Source organism: Epinephelus lanceolatus, chromosome 14 (genome assembly GCF_041903045.1).
Source record: "Epinephelus lanceolatus isolate andai-2023 chromosome 14, ASM4190304v1, whole genome shotgun sequence".
NCBI classification, from domain to species: Eukaryota; Metazoa; Chordata; class Actinopteri; order Perciformes; family Serranidae; genus Epinephelus; species Epinephelus lanceolatus.
In genome coordinates this window covers 27,242,397-27,264,255 of record NC_135747.1, presented here as the reverse complement: position 1 = coordinate 27,264,255, position 21,859 = coordinate 27,242,397, and the positions used below count along the sequence as shown (strand labels likewise).

Below are 21,859 nucleotides of genomic sequence, written 5' to 3'. Positions count from 1 at the left end.
GGGAGCATGCTGCCTGATGCTAATACACTATGGATGAGTAACCCATATAAGCCTACTTCAAACAATCCAAACTACCCCTTTAATTAACACAGTTGCACACACTCAGAACATTAGAACACGAAGGGAAAATAAGCACACACACATATTTGCAGGTGCATACACACATGCACTTGTGTGGGATAATGCACTAACCTTAAACACACATCTCTCTGTCAAATCCTGACATCCACTCAGGACAGTAAGCCAGGGCTGAGGGTGCTGTCTTCTTTGACCAATCAGAGAGGCTGAGCCTGTCTCTTTCTCCTCTCTGACGTCAGGCAGATGAAAGCACAGAAGGAGGGTGAGACTGAGAGACAGTGGAAGACAGCGAGAGCTTAAAGAGGAGTCATATCAGAAGAGTCAAATAGGGTCAGCTGAGTGGGAGAAGAAGAGAAGGATGGAGAGTGACGTTGGCAGTAAGAAGGGAGAAAGAAAATGCTGACAGATCATTAAAAAGGAGGAAAAAAGGGAAAAGGTGAACTCAGAGGAGGGGAAGAAGAGAATGAAGAGCATGCATCTTAAAGCCAGCTGTGAAGGGCAAACAAGAGAAGAAAAGAGATATAGTGACAGATTCACTAAAGAGGTCCATTTGGCGCTGACACAGTGTGCAGGAGGTGGAAGGTTGTGGATTTGACACAAGTTTGCACAGTTGGCTGATGTCACCTGTCTCTTTCCTTTCACCCCATTCTCCTCCTCCTCTGATTGTCGTTGGGTGCAGTCTAGCAACAACCTCTGTCCTCCTCCCTGGCTGTCTGTCTCCGTCAGGAATGCCGATGGGTGGGGAAACACATTGTGATGACGAGATAGTGAACATCAGGGTGCGAAAAGGTCTTTCAAAGCTTAGGATGCTCATGAAATATTGATTGGTTTAAAGAGGCAACATTGTCAGCATCAATTTAAGCTTCCTGTGTGACTCAAACAATACAGAATGGGTTACTTTTTATAGCTGGATCAGATTCAGAGTGACTTAAAAAACTTCAGAGAGCTAAAAAGGCAATGAACCCTCCATTTGGTTATTTTGGATTTGTTTATAAAACATTTTTAAATAGGCACTTATAAATAGACGGTTGAGCTTTGACAAGCCAGACAGAGCAATGATGTAAAAATAGATATAACAGGGGGTTTGGATATTGAATGACACACTTATTTGCTTTTGATTTCCTACAAATTAAATAGAAAACGAGATGCAAATGACCTTCGATTCAGCAAAAGTGGCTGTGTGAGTACAGCGAGATAATGCAATCAATTCTACATGTATGTACAGTTGTTTCAGAAAGGACACACACACACGCAGAAACACACACACGTTCCCGGGCATGGATAGTGGATGAGTCATGTCTGCCAGCCCTTACTGTTACTGTGATGGCTCCAGATTTAAGGGCCAGCAATCTGCATTCATCTCACAGACCTACACTCTCTTGCTCTCTCTCCGCTGTCTCTCTACTCTGTCTCACTCTTGCCCTCACACTACTCCTGTCTCCATTACATACACACACACACACATGGATACACAAACAAACACGCAGGTAGGAAAGTGTTGGGAGTGGTGTGAAACTGACAACTCTCTGCTGTGCCAGCCACACACACCGTATGTTGTTGATTGGCCACCTCTCAGGAGCTGACATAAGTCAGGCGTCAGCTCGAACCAATCAAATTGCTGATCTGGAAACGGCATTATGAAACTCCTGGCAAGGTCCCTATATCCATATGTCTACCAACAGCAGGCGGGGGGGGGGGGGGGGGGGGGGGCAGGCCACACACATGCACAAACACACACACAGTCGGGGTCAAAGACAGAGCATGAATTGAGCAACTAACTACAGTTAAAGCAGACTAGACAATCCCAGCCGAAGTAGGACATCTTTCCCCGCGAGGCATGATCACAGCATCCTGCAGTGACATAATATGTGAGAGCAATGAGTGATGAATGATGAGGCATTCAAGCATCCTTAGCAATGACACAACAGATGTTTGCCACAACACCATCCGCTGTTCCAAATTCAGTTGATGTTCCTACCAAAAATCCAGGCCCTGCATGGTGGATTATTCAGTCACCGTTGCGATCAGAGGTGAATCAGAGAAGGAGGACTTCAAAACATCACGCAAATCAAATCTCCTAGTGTGAGCTGCACCTGCTGACATTTGGTGATAAATCTGCAAATTACGTTAGTGACGGGACATGTTCCCTCCACTGGAACATTTTTTTAGTTAAATAGCTCTCTTAAAGGTCCAGTGTGGAAGATTTGGTGATGCTTCAAAACTGTTGGGGATGGCGTTGGAATGGTTAGCATTGTTGCCTCACAGCAAGAGGGTTTCTGGTTCGAACCCAGGGTGGGGGAGCCCTTCTATGTGGAGTTTGCATATTCTCCTGTGTCAGCATGGGTTTTCTCTGGGTACTCCAGCTTCCTCCCACAGTCCAAAGACATGCAGTTTAAGTTAATTGGTGACTCTAATTTCTCGTAGGTGTGAATGTGAGTGTGAATGGTTTGTCTGTCTCTATGTGTCAGCCCTGTGATAGTCTGGTGGCCTGTCCAGGGTGTACCCTGCCTCTCGCTCAATGCCAGCTGGGATAGGCTCCAGCCCCGCAGCGACATGATAAGCGGTTATGGAAAATGAAGAAATGAATGAATGAGCTCTCTTAAAGGTCTAGTGTAAGATTTAGGGCATCTAGCAGATGGCTAAAACTGCTAAAACTTCTCTGGTTAGAATTCTTTGGTGTTCATTGTGCACATGATTTAACTGGGAGCCAATTTACCCCGCAAAGGTCTCCTACAAAACAAACTGACCACGGGCCTCATTTATTAAGCAGTACGTAGGATCCATACATCCATAAAAATGTACAGAAGCCAAAGCAAAAATGGCTTGCGCTAAAAAATATGCATCAATTTCAGGCTTCCACCTTATCATCTGTTTGTAAGCAAGTTTCTCCCACCAAGTCTGTCTTCATAGATCGGTGAGAAGTGGCTTACGCATCTTTCAGCCTCATTTTGTGAGTATGCAATGTTTATAAATGAGATCTTGCTATTTTAAACAGTAAAAACACTGAATAAAGAAGTTTAATATTACGAAACAGTGTTTCCTACACTGTTAGCCGAGCACCTGCTAATTTGTGCTCACCTTTTTTCTTTGATGACTTAACATCCAGACGTTCAGGGGATTTTTCAGGAGGAGCTTAATTATCCACAGAGGTCTCTTCTGGTGATTTAAACCTGTAAAAACACTAGATGACGCAATTTTACATTAAAAAATCTGTGTTTTTCCAACACTACTCATCGCAGACAAACCAAACACTAGCTGTCTGAGCGTTTGGTTTGGTCTGTCTGTTCTGGGCTACTGTAGAAACATGGTGGTGCAACATGGCGATATCTGTAAATGAGGACCCCCTCACTGTGTAGATATAAACAGCTCATTCTAAGGTAACCAAAACACCCTAAATCATACACACTGGACTTTTATACACTCAATGGAAGGTGCAACAAGAGGGATAAATACCTCTTTATGTTGCGTTTGAGGGCAGTTTTACAAAGTAAACCTCTGCAACAGGCAGTTTAGTAAACTGCAGCTTCCACACAGACAACCCTGAGAGGTGAGCTGTCCATGGTGCTGAAACAAAGTGCTGCTCTCCCACAGGACAAAAAGACCACACAATATAAAACATTTTCATTTAATTCCCATCACTTTTCAGTATATTGTTGCATCATTTTTTGGCAGGGGGACACTGGCTGCACTAAAACTAATTGGACTGGTGTTGGATGAGCACTTCTCCCCCTCAACAACAAATTGTAGAAGAAGCCGCCTCCCGCCCTGCCTTAAGCACGAATTAATCAGGTAATCATCTCTTGTCTTATCCCCAATATACAGCCCATTAACATTAGGCAACGCTCTCTTTGGTGGTTCTCCAAGCCATGCACACTGACAATGATTAGTAGCTCTGAGGACGAGGATAAATACAGTAATTTACTTTCAGCACCCTGAGAGCAACTACCTGTCCCTCCTCCCTCTTTCTCCCTCTGTCACACACACAGGTGCATTATATATGGAGTCACACTGTAAGTCATGTGTTTGTTTTAAACCCACTGACCAAACACAACACAGGTGATAAGGTGGGACCCACTTGCAGGGAGCAGGTACATGATACTGAACCTACAAGTACAAAGTGTGCTTACTCAGCTGCTTGTTCAGCTGCTTGTTCAGAGTCAGTGTTGTTAAAGCCTTAATTTCCTTAATATTAATTCCACCTGCGTCTTCTCTGGGTAAGATGATGAAAAACACTGTGTAATGTGAGGATTTACAGCCTGCATTGTGTGTATGAAATGAGCCGGAATTTTAAATGACTGAAACAGTCAGAGTGATGTCTTAACTGCATTGTTGTTCTTGTGAATGGACTCGCGCCTATCCTGCACCAAAAGCAAGATGTCGCCAAAAGTGTGTGTTTGTGCTGCCAAGACAACATTTGGGGACTATTACTCATGAAGAGCAGAGAGGATAGCCTAAACACCCTTAACCACCTTTATGTGTGTCTGTGCTCTCTCTCCCTCTCCCTCCCTGCGTGTGTGTGTGCATGTGTCTCCGTGTGTGTTTGTGTGCATATAGGTAATAAGCTGCTCCGCCACTGCGCAACGATGGAGCTATCGCAACGATGGAGATGACGCAAACCGACCCAGCTCTCCGAAAAAGTGTTTCAAGACGAACATGGCGGCAACTTAACCGCGGTCCAAGATGACAATGGCCAACGGGAGAAAGGATTCTAGGCTTTCCGCCCAAGCACCGGACAGTGTGCGTGCATCGAAAGGGCTCGTTGCTCTCCTTTAAGTCAATCTGCAAAGCGAACGGCGGCAGACGCGCAGCATCAGCACCGAGAGGCTCGCAACAGCTGGTCTCCCTGCGCCCCCGACGAGAGAACAAACCCGGGGAGGGACGGTAGGGAGAGGGGGGCATGCGGTCAAAGAGGACGCCGTTTCCCCCCGGAGAGCCATGGAGAACCGGGATGCGGCAGCGCGAAGCTTAATCTGTGCGGGCGCGCTAATTGGATCGGAATAGCACCGATTGCTGCGGGCGCGATAGAGGAGCGCCCTGGACCGGCGGAGGCACGGCACCCCACCGTTACAGAGGAGAACCAACCGGAGTCCGTCTCCCCCCAAGTCAATGAGTATTGTGGCAGAGCAGCCCCCGCGGTGGAGTCGGCCAGGGCAGCACTTTCCTAAAATATGACCAGGGGTGCTTGGATGCGTCGGCAGCATGATGAGGGCTTAAAATACTGGTTTGCACCCCGAGAGAACGAGAAGCCATTTACCGAGTCGGAGCGGGCCCAGAGATGGCGACTGTCGCTGGCCTCTCTGCTGTTCATCACCGTCCTGCTCTCTGATCACTTGTGGTTCTGCGCCGAGGCGAAACTGACGCGAACCCGAGACAAGCGGTCGGACGAGGGGCTTGCATACACGGACATGGGCGAGCACCCAAACTCCCTCCACCGACACCATATCCCAACATCACCTGACCCCAACCGCCTCGCCAGAGAGAAAGATGTTATTTTTATAGGGAATTCTACCAAACCTCTGTGGCGAATGGACACCTGTCATCCAGACAGCCTGTCCAAAGACTGCTTTACTTTCACGGACGCGAAGACCGTGTGCCAGGGCCTCTCCGGTGGAGGGGAAAAGGGGACACAGTTGGCGTACGTGAATCTGAGCGATTTGTACCTTTCTTTTTGTAATTCCTACTCACTTTTGGATTTGTTTTACGGGTTTACGAGTCCGGACGTTGTGAATTGCACCCTGGATATGCCCATGGGGGCGGATGAATGCACCGAGTGTGTCCGGGCTTATCAGCTTCTTGACCAGCAGGCGGAGGAAATCTACCGGGAGTTTGAACTGCTGGTTCAGAAATATGAGACGGATGCATACTCGGTTAGGACGTGCATGGAGGAATGCAAGGTAGGACTAACGAGGCGCGCACGCACACACACGCGCGCACACACACAAGTGCTTTTAAGGGGGTGGGTTCACAGTCGTCATGGCAACCATTGGGCATATCTGTCAGTATATTGGTATTTATTCTTTATTTATTTTGTAGAGATCAGGCAACCAGTGCTTTTACTGCATCAGCTGGTCTGTCAGGGTTTGCACAAACACACAGCTGCACCACATGACAGTACCATGGGGGACCAGAGGACAGGCCAGCAGACTCCTGCAGTCCCTCATCACTCTCTTTCCCCCTTGTTTCTCTTCCTCTGCCTCTCTAAGTCTAATCTCGTGGACCACTTTGTGAACTGTGACTGTGGAAGTGACGTTTGACATTTGGAGCAAGGGCCAGGCTTGCACCGCAGCTCTGTGAAATGAGGGGAGAGAGGGCTGTTGAGTGGTGCTCATTTCAATATCGTTAATAGCACACGAGTGATTCCTGCACCTAATCCAGGCTTTGTATTGTCCCCAGTTTGCTTGTTGTCTTGATAACATGGCAGCCTCAGACAGCACATATCTCAGGTTGTGGAGTACATGTTGTGCATGTCAACAGCGTAGCATACCCAGGTCTATATACACACACACACACACACATACAGACAAACACACTTTTACTTCAGGCATCAGGGCCCTCTCAGCTGTGTTGAACAAAGACAACGCACCTGTAAATAGTAACATGGTGGAGATACATTGGATATTACACTTCAATCTGGATCATTTGTTGCGCGCTGGACTGTTGCAGAGGCTCTGTCTCCCCGACAGCTGTGCATCCTCCTGTGCTCACTGTCCATGCTGCTGAGAGAAGGCCCTGCAAGAGGCCTTTCAGGAAGACATGCTTGTTCCTGTGGCTGTGTACTTATGGAACAACATCAACTGATTTAATTAGTGTGGCAGTGAAGTACGGTTGTTTTTGTTCACCTTATTGGCACAGGGACCAGCCTCATCTCTTAAACAGAGTGGACCACACTACATGTCCTCCCACCTCTATCCATACCTGATTAGCTCAGTCAGGTGGGTTGATGTGTTCATGTTTGGATAGATGTAAATGTGCAGTTTGGGGGTCTTTCATTAACAAGATTGAGAACTGCTGGTATAATAAATATGGAATATGGTTCATGACATGAGGGATGTGGGAGTATGGCTTGACAAGGACAAAAGAGATTTACTGTATGTTAGTGTGGCTTGTACTGCCTCTGGTACTGTTCTGTATCTATTGTATAGCTTCATTTATTTCGCAGATGAACTTTTCACATTCTAAAACATTAACATGTTCTTATCAAGTTTCTTGTCCTGAACATTAAGGTTTTGAGGAATTATAATGACAGTTGTTATAAAATGCATCCAAAGCCAGGAGAGCTGCAGCATCACCACAAAAGCACTGTGTAGTAACAGGTCAGGAAATGAACTTCGGAAAGCAGGAAATCTTCCGTCAAAACTGCCCTCATAATGGTCCTGCAACCCAAACCCCATTTCTACAAGATGGATGTTGTACAAGGGCAGATGGTCAGGGTGCTGGGCTGTGAGTGCTGATAATCCGTGTGTGTGTGTGTGTGTGAGGAAGGCCAGTTAGTGGGAGGATACACCAAGGATAAACCTTCACATTGTAATCATGTGTTGTTTATATATTTGTTTCTTGTGAGTCATAGCTTATTGTTAGGCTCTGACTGTGTGCATGCATGTACATATGTGCATGAGGCTGTTTCCTACAACATCATATAGCTGCTTCCTTCTCATGCCATCTAATCACCAGTGTGCATTTGCACTCCTACTCTTTGCTAATGTAATCAGACTCAGGCAGGGCTACAGCAGCCTTTTAGCCCCTTTAGCCCAATCTGAATTGCTAATCTGCTCCAGTGTTCGTGTGACCTTTGTGAAAGCACAGCACCCCAGGCCTGCATCACAAACCACCGCTCCTTGAAGAAGCACTCCGCTGGACAATAAGAGACAGCTTGAAACAATATTATTACGATTCACTCGTATCTTTCTTATCTCTCTCATCTCGGACATTTTTACTTCATCTTCATTTTAAACAACTGCTTAAGGTTTCTTTCAAATAGTTTAAAGGGACAGTTCACCCCAAAACCAAAAATACGTATTTTTCCTCTTACCTGTAGTGGTATGTATCAGTCTAGATTGTTTTGGTGTGAGTTGCAGAGTGTTAGAGATATCTTCCATAGAGATGTCTGCCTTCTCTCCAATATAATGGAACTAGATAGCACTTGACTTGTTGTCCGTAAAGCAGCAGCAATGTCTCTTTCCAGAAATCATGACCCCGGTTCTCAAGATAATCCACACAGCTTGTTGTGAGCAGTTTTATGTAGGAACTATTTTCTTTCTACTGAACACACCCACCAATTGTATCACTGCACAGAAGGAAGCATGCATCTCCTGCTAGCTCACCTAGCACCACTGAACTAGTTAACGTTACATCTCAGCCGAGGAGGACCCCTTTAATGTTTAGATATCACGCTGTCATGAGCGCGGGCCTCTCGTCCATGAGTGGACACATGCCTCCTTCTGCATGGTAATGCGGTTGGCGGGTGCAGTTTGGTACAAAGAAAGTAATTCCTAAATGAAACTGCTGCAACAGTTGGTGTCATTATATCCACGAGACGGCCGACAACGCTACGGCCAATATCTCTAACACTCAGGAACTGAGGAACACTCAGGTGGGGTGAACTGTTCCTTTAAATCAATTGAAACTGTAACATCACGTGATGTTTGTTTATGTTATGTCAGTGTTGTATTCGTACATGGGATGGGAGAACAGATAAGCCGTTAGATGATAAAAAAGTAAAAGGGATAATGGAAAATATGAGGCAGGTGAATTTCAAGAGGCATCAATACGATACGCACACACATAATATGACATAACTAGTCTACTAATCTTCATGGACGGATGTAAACTGTGGGTGTCATTATCATTCAAACCAGCTAGTTTTCATCAGCATAGTGTTTGGCACCAGGCCTGCCTTGTTTACTGTCAGAGAATGATGTGTTACTAGAGTTCACTGGCAAGCGTTACCTGTGCAGCTAAAGCCTCATTGAGCTTATTTCTCTGTGTCACAGACCTCCATTGTTGCCCCAGACCTATTAAAAACACATCAGTGGGCCACAGTGTTGTACTGAGTGACATGTTTATCTGTTTCCGTGAAAATAGGCACCGTAGTTGATTTAGAGTCAAACCACATACCCCGTCCTGCTGTTGCACATACTCATTAGTGATCTGAATGTGTATGTATCTGTTGAATAGTTCCCAAAAAATGAACTTCTCTTTGAGTAATATTCGATAAAACTACAGTGCACAGCTGTTTTAGAAAATGACTTAGCTATTAAAAATAACTTTATATTTGTGACATGTTTTAAAAGATTTAAATCTTCAGAAGGAGCATATGGGTGCCACAGACAGACAGGGTAGAGAAGTTTCATTTTCAGATGCTGCCTTTGACTGAGACGGGTCTTTCTTACTCTGACTTGTGACTTTAAAGCCCCACTTTTGCACCACCTTTGCACAATTGCCAGTGTAAGACCATAGCAACCACTTCTTGTGTTAACTTACTCCTGAACTAAACACGCTCATTTGGTAGGCCTTTTTTACCGAGATGCTTGACATGTAGTAAAAGCACAGGTGTAAATAAATGCAATGCAATTAAGCTGCTTCAGTCTCAGGGTCCTGGTTGTTGATTGTTGGCTCATTGTCACACTGTCATGACTATAATGAAATCATTCCTAATGTTAGTAACGTGTGCTTTCCTTACAATTACAAGTCAAAATGTCTGCTGTTATAAGGCATATTACTCCCTAAGAAACTAATTTCAGGACAAGTCTGCAAACTATGTTTACAGTAGGGCTGGGCAATATGGAGTAAATCAAACATTAGGATATTTTTGACCCAATACCTCAATATTGATGTTGCACTGATACTGTAGGGTTGACTCAAAGTGCGTAAAGTGGGTAAATGCAAGTAATAAAACAGCTAATACAATCTGGTAACTTCAAAAAATGACATCACTTTACTGTAATGCAGCCTTTAAAACCAAGAAAAGACAACATTTATGATATTACGATATCCAACGCTGGAGACGAATTCTAGTCTCATAACACAGTACTGACGTAAGATTGATATGTCACCCAGCCCTAAATTACAGTAGCTTACGATTCTCAATATCTGATGTTTTCAGGCAATATTTCTGCTTCATTTGAGATGGAAAAATGACGTGATTAACTCTACAGGCATGTAGGTAAAGGAAGTTTACATTATCGTGAGTAAAGTCTGCTACAGCCAACTCAGGTGAAAAAAACAGAACTTTTGGCACAGTGTGGCGCATACAGTACCGTATACACCAGCACAGGGTCATCAGAAAAATGTGTATCAAATGAAACATAATGGAAGAGGAGTGCAAATTGTTATGCTATATCCAAGGCTGTAGACAGGACCAACTTAATCGAGTCCAAGTCAAGTCCAAGCGCAGTCCAGAGCAAATCGAGTCCTTTTCAAGACCAGAATACACAATAGTTTCTGTCCAATGCTAATATAGTGTTTAAGGAGTTAGGATGGACAATGAAATAAACTATGAGTGAACATAACTGATCTATCTCCTAACATCAAACTAATCAATGCATAGAATTTAGGTCTGAGGCCCATTACAGGCTCCTACTGGTAAGCTCACCAAAATACTTTAAATTCTTTGTTGTGTTGTGCCAGAGTTGCTTGCAAAATTGGTGCAATATCACAGAGGAAGAGGTGGAGGGAGGGGTATTTTCTTTTCACGTATCATGTTGGTAAAATCAGGCAACGTTCTGTACAACTGTTCCCGAATCAGCAGCCAGGAACGACCAGTTCTCAATAGCTGAGCCTGAGACCAAGACTAATTCCCAGTCCAACAAGGCATGAGAACAAAACAAATGCAAGACCTTCAAAAGTGGTCTCAAGACTGGAATCATGTATCACCAGCCCTGGCTACACCCCTCCTCTTTGTTACCTGTTTTTTTCTCCTCCTATTACCCTTTACTTCGTGTGTTCTTTGCGCCTTTTGATCTCTGTATGTACCTGTTTATATCACACAGACATGTGATTATATACACACACACACACACACACACACACACGCGTACACAAAGAGCCCCATGTGCAGTGTTTCCTGCAGGTCCAGACCTGACTGTCCCTTCCGGTGTAATTTAATTTGCACTCCCATAATTCTCTGCTTCTCTGGTGGCTGTGTCTCCAGGGCTCTGTCTCAACATGTTGATCTCCTTTCTCCCTCGATCTGTCATTGTCTCTCCCTCACTTTCACATCCTTTCCCTCTTTGTCTTTCTCCCATCTGTGTCACAGCGCTGAGGAACCAACATCACACGTACACATGTGTCCAGTATCTGTCTCTGCATCACCTCCGCCCCTTTCTCCCCTCCTCCTTATAGACTCACTTCCCATCAGGGGCCTTGGTTTTTCTCTCCCTCTCCCTTCCTAGAGATATGTGGGTGTTGAGCTCTTCTCTGCTGCTGGAGTGATGGATGCTGATCTAGGTTAAGGTCCTTTCCTTCCCTTGAATTACAGGCCTGTCCACACAAATCCCACTGTGTGCTCCCTCAGCCAGCCTCTCTGGCCTTCTGCTTATTCAATCACCTTTTCTCCTCTATCACTCTCTATTTCTACAAGACTATTCAGTTAAGCTCCTATTTAATTTAGCTGTTTATGTTTTAACTCTGCAGTGAAGATGGGACGATTGTGTTTTCCATTAAATAAAACAGAATTACAAAAAGTCCCTGCTGGAGTCCCAGTGTATGTCAAGGTAAAATTCAGAAAAGATAACGTAAGATAAAACTTTATTGATCCCCAGGAGGGAAATTTTGCATTACAGCACCACGAGAAGCAGACCAGAGATACAGTAGGTAGGAACCAGTCTACAGCCATACTAGCAGCCCTGTGAGACTGTTTTAAGGCACAGAGGTGCTTTGAGTTGAATTCAGATGTCACTAATGATAATGCTAACATGATGCTGAGGGTTATGTCACCATCTTAGTTTAGCATGCTAACATCTGCTAATCAGCACTATATCCACTATAAATTTGACCCGATGATGGTTAAAAGGCAGAACCCAGGTCTGAAGAAGGGTAACCCCTGCACCTATGTGATGACACCTTCTAGAGCGGTGGCTTTTGGTTAGCCAGTGGGAGACACACAGAGACTCACATGCACTTACATACACGCATGGTCAGTACATCTACCACAGCAACAAACAGAGAAGCTTGGATTACAACACACATGAAGGTAGCGTGACTTCATTCTCCACTCAGGATGCCATTACTTCACTATATCTTTACATAGAAAATAGTTGTTTAATCTGTATCACATTCCACAGCAGTTCGTCCACTAGTTGAGTTCCCCAGCCAACATTTGTATGTAGGGCCCATGTGGGTGGTAAATGGGCTAAAAAAAATGGGCCCTAGATGGGATTGTCCATTGGTTCCATGATGGCCCCATGGCAGTCGCCCACATGGTTGGGTTTAATCAAGTGGGCCCATATAGGTTATGCTAGTTCTACCTGGGTACAAAGTGGGTATGGGCCCAAAATGGGCACCTTATCTGGGGCCCACTTGGGTAAACCCACCCATGTGGGCAATTGGCATAGGGCCAATGTGGAACTTGTTGGCAATCCCATATAAGGCCCATTTTTCTGTTCATTTACGACCCATATGGGCCCCACATACAGATGTTGGCTTGGCCAGGGGTGTAATGGTAGTTGATGAGGTGGGTGTACTACTAGGTAGATGGGTAGTTTACCAAGGAGGAAGTGGGTATACTCTCCTGTATAGTCCAGTGGCTTTTTGCCTGAGAAAAAGAAGTGGGTATACCCAGTATACCCGTGTGCACCTTCCATTACACCACTGGTTGAGATAGAAACTTTTAGTTGCCGTATTGGGCCTCTTGACTGTCTTCCTCAGGAGATGGAGATTGTCCAGTTGTAATGCTGATCGTAGATCAGATTAAAAGCAAGCTTTAATTAGATAGTTTCTTGTCATGAATGTTCTTAAGTGCACCTTACTTCTTTAAGTGTCTGATTGTTTGTTTATTGAAATACTTGTACATTTATGCTGAATTGAAAGCTCCAAATCAGACACAGAGGTGTGTGGTGAGATTGTTTGTGTCAGTTCATCTAAAAATTCACTCTGAACCAAAACAAAGAGGAGCAGCAGAGTCAATAGCATGCATTGTCTGGGAAGCATCAATGTATGTACAAAAATGTGATGGCATTCCCAATATTTGTAGAAATAAGTGATCAATCAGCAGGCTGACACTGCCATCCCGAGAGCTCCACTGCTAGCATAGCTAAAAAATTCAGTTAGATGCAGCACATGACCCAATATAGTGATATTTTTAGCTCAACATAGATATATATGCAATACATACAGTATTTAATCTGTATTATATACTAAGTTTGGGATGGCAGGAAACATACTGACTCAGTACATGTTTCTATTAACACATTTTGCTTTATTACAAGTGGATGGTGTGCTACACTACAAACTACACATTTGTTAAAACAAACAGCTTCTGCATGCAAATGAAATGAAAGTCGGCTTTGACAGAGCACATAATGCACAGATTTCTCTGCTATCCACACAGACAGCATGGCCTCACTGCAAGTCCTGCACTTTTCTCTCTCTCTCCCTCAAATTCAATTAGGGCTCTGTTGCTTCTCTACGCAGCTCAAATAGATCCAGGGAAACTCCCCTTCATATGAGCTGCCAGTGTTTGTTTCTCCCCAGGCAGGAGATAAGGGAATGCGTCTGTTCGAGAAGAACACAGCAGCACTCCCATGGAAACGCCTCCTCGTCGTCCTCGATTCCCCGTCTACGCAGCACAATGAGACCATACAGCTCCCTCCTTCACTGCCTTGGGCCTCAGCTCCAATCAACACATCCACACCCATTTCATTCTCTCCATATATTTTTCTCCCTCTTTGCTGCAATACTCTGAAAAAAAAAGTCCTTTCCCTCATTCAGAGGAGTGCTGTCCTGTTTGCCTGGTGCGTGGGTACCTTTTAGGTCAGCTGAAAAAGTCAAAGAAAACAGTATGAGCTCGTCTGTGCGCTTGTGTGTGACTGTGTGCAGGAAAGAGCTGCATGTATCCAGCCAGTCACTGTAGGCCATACATCAGCTCCGCTCATAATGAGATAAAAGTTGCAGTGAGTCCTTTTAATGCATCCAATTCAATCAGATCTATGGCATAAACAAATTATGACTTTTACAAATGCACACTCGCTATCTGTCTCTTCTCTCCTCTGTCTCAGTGGTATGCTTAGTTGAATGATTTGATGAGTGGGTGATGTGTTATGTTTGATTTTCTGTGACAAAGTGAAGAGAGAGAAGGGGCTAGAGAGAGCGGAAATGGCTGCTATTGATAACTGACTCCATACAAAATGCATTAAACTGCCCGATAAAATCAGTAAACATAAGGCATTTATTTATCTAATAAGATTTTAGGTGTTTAACAGCCCGTATCTACATCTAATAACCAGCCTCTTCACGATTTCAGGAGGAAAAAATGGCCTCTGCGCAACAGATTTTGCACTTGTGTCCAGGATACGGCCAATATCTGCCACTTCTGTTTATTCAGTGTTAGCTGGTGGCGAACAAAAGTAAGATGACAATTGGATTAACAAAAACAATAATGTGAGGAAACTGATTTTTTAGCACAAACCATTAGAAATACACAAGTGCCACCATGACAGCCCAGCGCAGTTTCACATTTCTGGTCCCAAGGTCCTTTGTGTTGAGATGCACATCTTAATTTAGTTCTTGTGCGTAAGCATGACATTGATCTGTGGACTCAATTGTTTATTTGAAAGGAGGAGAAATAGGGCTTTTTAACAGAATTAGTCACTGATAAAAATGGAATTCATTTAATCAGAACTTCATTGAAGGGATTTACAAAGCGGAGAGTGCAAGAATGTGCTCCACAGACTCTATTTTTAGAGTGATGTCACTTTGCTATTTGATGGTGTTCGTATTAGGTGAGAAAGTGAATGGAACAGCACATCACATTTCATATCCTGGAGGTAAAGGCATCTGAATTATGAATGCACTTGAGGCGAAAAGGGTATTTACATGAAATGTCTCTCTACAATAGTTCAATGAATGAGGAATGAGAATGAATGAATGAACATTTGTTTACCGGTGTAGGGGAGCAGGCTCCTATACTCCTTGTGGCTCCAGAGGGAGCTGGGTTAAATCTAACAAATTGTGTGTTGGGTCTAAAGACAAGTTTGAAAAATAAATGAATTTTGGGTGTGGAGTTGGAGACCTCTGTAGCTTGCTCCTCATCTCTGCTTGGGGCTCGTGGCTGGATATTAGCTGCTACTAGCACAATAATAATATTTCGACCATACATAGGTGCCAGGTTATGAAAAGGAAGAAACATTTGTGGAATATAAAAGCAAATATCTTTCATTCTGCTGCACTGATTTCAAAAACTGCCCATCACGAGTCATTACAGGAGTGCAGTGTTTAATCCCCTGTGGTCTATCACCCAGAACATCAGCGTCATTTGGTGACTGAGCAAAAGTTTAGGCTGATACATGTTTTCCTTTTCCACTCAGGATCTAATAAATGTGTATGTGACTTCCTGTATATACTGTTGATGCTGCTGGAAACTGCCCAAGTTGACTGTAGCTTTTTGTCACCTCCCCCGGCTGCAGCCACGCGGCGAGAATGGATTCATCTTAAACAAGACTGTGTTATCAAATATCCAACCACTTCCTGCTTACATGCATGAATAGCAGGGTACTTTGTTCCCCTGAGTTTGACTCCTGTGAAAGCACTTCCTCTCAGGTTGTTTACACACCGCCTGTGCCCTCTGGATCTACCCTAAATCATCTGTGCCCTTACTTGAAACATCTTGAAGCTGAACCTATATTGGTTTGAGGGGGGTGTTACTGTAGTTGAGGATGGCTAAGGCTCATTTTTATGGATTTTCAAAGCAAATACAGGTCACTAGTGTTTATAATAAACAGTCTTGACCGGGGGTAAAAAGGTAAATTGGTAAAAAAAATTGCCCCCATTGACACTTTGCCACTTCATGCGTCTGTGGTGAATCAGATAACAGTATTAGACACCAGACAAATGTAAATGCAGCCATTCTAGCCTAATATCCATCTCTCCAAGACACAAACACAATCATTTGTCCTCCCTAAAGCTACGTCAGTAAATGGCCTGTGGAAGCGGCTACTCACACGGCCTATCCCCTGTGATAATGGTGGTTGAAGTGACACTGAAATTACACTGACATTTCGATCATTGTTAGTGTCACATTAAAAGCAACAGGAAGAAAGCATGACAGCAATTCCAGCACAGAAGGTCGTACAGAAGACGTAATGTGCTGTTGTTGCATTTATCCGATCCCTGATCAGTTTAACCACCGGATGATCCGTGTGGGTGATCTGTTATTGGTGAGGACGTGGCGTAAGGAAGAGGAAAACTTTTGCCCTAATTGCTAGTCCGTCCAAGTGATTCATCCGTGTGTTTGTGCTGGTTGTTAGCCACCTAGCTAAGCTGCTAATGTTGTTGTCGTCGCACAAGCTATTTTTCTTCTGGTGTTTTTCCAGTGAAACAGCTTCAGGGGTGTTGCAACCCCCCTTTGGACTGATGTGATGCTGATCCTGATTTGTACATAGCCTGAATAAACCTGGGATTGCAATCTGTCGGAGAGGCATTACGTGTCTCGGTGTCAACAAAAGTTTAATAAATTGCATCTGGATTTCACCTGCACAAAAGAACACTTGAAATGGGAACAAAAACAACAAGATCAAAAAGGAACTGACAGCGGCAAAAGTGAAGTGTGCTGAGAAAGCTACAGTCTGAGCATCACTGGCAGAGAGACAAAAACCAGTCTCAGTTCCCAGACTCTGGTGACATTCTCACATTACTGAGTCATCATCATCATCAGCCGCTCACAGCATGTCCTGATTCAGGGAGAGCAGAGAAGCGAGAGGAGACAGTCACATGAACATGTAGCTTTATGTTTATAAACTCGCGCAGACTTTACGTACACAGCATGAGCAGACACATCCTGCAGCATTAACCGACGACAGCACATACAGGAGAGAGGCTGACAGCGATCAGGTGACAGAAGCAAACAGAAGAGGGGTGGAGAGGGAGAGAGAGAGACTGACAAATGAATGGTTAGATTAGAGGGAATACCCAGTGATGTGTGCAGCATGATGGGCTCATGACAGATCCCCTGACATACTGTATTCTCTCTGGGTTTTGTACAAACAATTCATTTGAGCACCTGGTCCTACCTAATCCTTTCAATTTTAATCAGGCTAGTGTTTCTGTCAATGGATGAGTGTGTGTGTATTTGTTGAGTGAAGGGCGCATGTCTTCATGCATGAGTGCGTTGTATAGTGGGATGTTGTAGACGTTTCCATCCGTCCATTTGTTATGAAATCTTGGTCTAAAAAGAGCTATATAAGGGACATTCAGGGCATCAGTATAGCGGTAAGCAAACATTTGCTATGTAAAGACAGAGCAGATTAATGTTGCCTGAGCACAGAATGAAGTCACGCTTCTTCTTTGTGTTATAATCTGAGCTTCTCTGATCTTTGTTGTGGTAGCTGGTCTGGCCAGGGGTGCATGTTTGTGCATGTGAGTCCCTGTTTGTGTATCCCACTAGCGAACTAATCGATTCTGCTCTGCACCGTACTCACATGGCATTTACTGCTGCATAATGTCCACCCCCATGTTAACAGTGTTGGCTCTGTCAGCACTGTTGCCATTTGTAGCATCGTTATCTGCTAGCTGCTGGCTCAGCCACCTCCATGTTGAGAGCCATGTGCAGACAATTTCAGCTCATACTCCGAATCATAGAAATGCTCTGAATGTTGCATTCAGCTTCTTTAAAGGAATTGTGACAGTTGGGGAAATTTGCTTTCTTGCAGAGAGTTAGGTAAGAATTTCGAAACCACTCTCTTGTGTGTCTGTTAGATATGACGCTACAACCACGAGACAGTTAGCTTAGCTTAATAAAGTACAGGGAAATCAAACTGGTTGGTGTCGGACACTAATGTGCAGAGGCACTTTTTACTGGAGGTATGAGATGCCATGGGTAGTGGCATTTGTTGATGCTGCAGGTGAGAAAGTCTGCATAGGTGGGAGGAATGTCAGGGACTTTCACCCGGACTTTCACCTGGGAGCCCACTGTGTGTGTCCCGGACACAATCTTGGACTTCCACTGGGAGCTTGCTGTTTGTGTTTTGTGTGAAACCAAAAGTCAATTCAAGTTACTCTAATAACAATAAAGTCTCCTAGCATGTGTAGCATACAATGCGAGTGACATATGTACGTTGATAAAAAAGGTACGTATTATATGCCAAACCATGGTGTTTTTTTTCCTGAAACCTAAACATGTGCTTTTGTTGCCTAAACATAAGGAAGTTCACCTGAAAATTTTTACTTACCCATGTTCTTACCTAGCTTTGAGTTAAAGTTTGCATGCATTTAACGAAGAGAAACTGTAGCCACATTTCCTGTGAAAACGGAAGTTTTTTTTGAAAAAAGATGATGCATGTAACAAGCCTAAATTAAAATGTCCATGATCTCTAAAACTGATGCAGAGGGGGTATTAAGCGTGTCATGTTTGATGTGATGGGCCACTTACCAAGCATGAGTTGGAGGTGAGGGAAACAATTGTGCTTACAAGGGGAGCTACAACTTGTAATTTTTACGCTTTCATTTTTTAACTAGTTGAACAAGATTAAACTTATGTTAATTAGTTAATTAGTAACTTTACAGGTGTGGGTAGATACATTTTGTTACTTTGGAAGAGAGCCGGCTCGCTGTTTCCCCCTGCTAAGCTAACAAACTGCTGGTGCTAGCTTCATATTGACCATACAGACACAATGTTATTGATCCCAACATCTAATTCTCAGCAAAAGAATAAATAAGGGTATTTCCCAAAATGTTGACCTGCTCCTTTAAAGTTTTATATTATGTCACTTGAATTTAGGGGCATTTTCATTTTATAGGATGCAACTAACAATTACTTTAATTCTAGATTAATCTTTTGATTATTTTCTCGATTAAGTTGGCTAATTAATTATTTTGTCCATAAAATGTCAGAAAATAATGAAAAATGCCCATAATAATTACCTTGAGCCCAGGGTGACATATCTAAATTGCTTGTTTTATTCTACCATAAATCCAAGCCTAAAGATATTCAATTTATGATCATGAATGATAAAGAAGAGCAACAAATCATCACACTCAGGGAGCTGGATGCACAGAAAGTCAAGCATTTTCTCTTGAAGAGTAACTGAAATGGCAAATCGATTATACAAGTAGTTGCCAATTTATTTCATGTCAATTAATTACTTGTTTCAGCTCTAGGGGCAATATTCTGATATTCATTTGGAGACATTGGAGCACAAGGGGTTGTTGATGCAGTGGTTCATGTTTCTGAAATAAAACTGTGACTTTGATGCTCTAAATATTTTTTTCAGTCATGATGGATATTTTTTTTCCTGCCTAGTAATAATAGAAATTAAGACAACAATATTGCATTGTTTTATGACTGTTTCCAGAGCAGCGTGATAAAAGTAAGCAAGTTTATTTATATAGTGCCTTTCACAGACAAAGATCACAAAGTGCATGAAAGGTTGAATTCAGGGTATAAAAACCAACAGTGGGATCAAACTTTTAAAAAATCTTTGCTTTTCTGGTCATCACTCTGTGTGCCTGTTTCTTACAGGTGGGGTGGAAAAACATCTAAAATAGCATTTAGGCAATATTACACTAAACGCCTCCATTCAAACGGATGCAAATGAGTTTGTGTTGTCATCCTCACAGCCCTCATTATGAAGCCAAAGAGGCTGATTATTCACATCATTATTCCAGTGGCACCTAGCAACCACCTCACCACTGAGGAGCCTTTCCTGGTGCCTGATACAGGCTTAAAGTTCCTATGTGAGACCTACAGTAAGTTTGGTGGTCTATCCTCACCCCCCGCACACACACCTCCTCCAGCCTGACACGGTAATTTGATTGCGTACGCGGAGGGGGAAGAGAGAGGGAGGTTATTGATGGGTACAGATGGAACATGGAAAAGGAACAAAGCAAGACAGGAGAGGAATGGAGGGGAGCTTGACCTGATGATGAGGGTCTTATCGGCACCTCTTCGTAATAGTTTTTCACCTGCCGCGCGTGTGTGTGTATGTGTGTGTGAAGTGGATGGATGGTGGAGGGGTTACTGGGGGTTTTTCACCTGCTGAAGTTTTGCTCTTCATCTAAGACTCTTTTGTTCATTTGTCCTCAGCCCCTACAGTATGTGCCATTTGTCAACTGCAGCTGTGTCACTCTTTCTTCATCCTTTTACACCATCTTTCCCACTGTTATGCTTCATTCTTCTTTTTTTATTACTTTTCTTCCATCTAGCACTCGCTCGGGAACTACCTGTATAACATGTATGGGGCTTTCGTCCCATCCTGCTTTGTCTCTTTTATAGCAGTTTTCCTTTACATTGGCATTGACAGCCTCTGACTGATTCTCTTTAAATTATTCATCTGTCATTGACTTTTCAAAAGCACTGAGGAGGAACTGGAACACTTCTGTCCCTTGCTCCCACAACCCTGTGACACTCTCTTGTGCCTTTTTTGCAAGCAAGCACACGCGCAAATCACCAGAATAAATGTTGGCATTTTACATTTCTGCAAACCGCACATATGACACATTTGTACATTTCATATGGAGCAAATACACTGAAGAATTCTGTTTCTGTACATTTAAGTTTTATAGTTCTTGTTGTGACACACTGTGGTTAATGTGTGGTTGGGTAAAGGCACAAAAACACTTTGTCATGATTAGGAAAAGAACATGGAAATGTGCTGATTCCGCCTTAAAAAATACCTGGTTGTTGTTGCAACAACCATCGCTGGAAATTTACCGATATTGCCTCAAAAATATCCGGTACCTAGCCACAATCACGGCTGAAAATGTGCTGACACCACCTTAAAAAATATCCGGTTGTTGTTGCTTCAGTCATTGCTGGAATTGTGCTGACATCATCTTAAAAAATACCCGGTTGTCGCTTTAGTCTTCGCTGGAAATTTGCTGACATCACCCTGGTTGTAGCTGCCACAAACACCACTGGAAGTGTCGTGACATGTCGTTTTAAAACCCCTCCTGATGAGAACCTCAGCTCATATAACCTCAACTACGTCACATTAGAAATGTTGATATGGTACGTATGAAGCGTTTGCAGGAAGGTATATTTGTACATTTGTAGCTATTTGTATAGCTGGGTGTGTTATCACATGATCTGTTGGGCATTGGTTGTACATATAGAGGTGTGCCTCCTTATCTTGTTCATGTCTGATGATGAGCTGATGCTTGAAATGTCAGATGTGGTAATACAATTAACATCTCCAAAAGGAGCAGTTTCAGATGAGCGGACCTGTTTTTGTATTTTTGTATTTGTTCTTTTGTCCAGCAGCCAGAATTTATCATTTTTGGATGTGTGTGCTGTTTTTGAATCATCAAATGTATATTGCCAACATTTTTTTCTGGGGGCCAGGCTGGTAAAAAGCATGCAAGCACACCCAAATATATATGCACAGGGCCTTTAATGCCCTTGAGAACTTTATGGAAACAGCCGTCTTTACCTTTGTGATTTTTTAATCTCCCTGTCAACCTCCGCACATCCTCTATCTAACATGTTACAATAAACATTAGAGGCACACAACTGTAAATAAAAAAGCGCTCATGACTCATGTCTCGTATCATACAAACATCACATCTCAAGCAAGGTTGATGCCTTGTACTCTGCTTGATCCTCGCATATCTTGAAATGCCACGGCAACAGAAA

General features: G+C 43.4%; 1 protein-coding gene across 1 annotated transcript in view; it reads left to right on the top strand.

Moving 5' to 3' along the window:
- The first annotated feature begins 4,949 nt into the window (after positions 1-4,949).
- The window catches only part of nalf1b (NALCN channel auxiliary factor 1b), a 108,526-nt gene continuing 91,616 nt past the window's right edge, over positions 4,950-21,859 (top strand). The window contains exon 1 of the mRNA XM_033617088.2: positions 4,950-5,972. Coding sequence (XP_033472979.2) covers positions 5,247-5,972 — 726 coding nt within the window. The 5' untranslated portion in view covers positions 4,950-5,246. The remainder of the gene's footprint in view (positions 5,973-21,859) is intronic.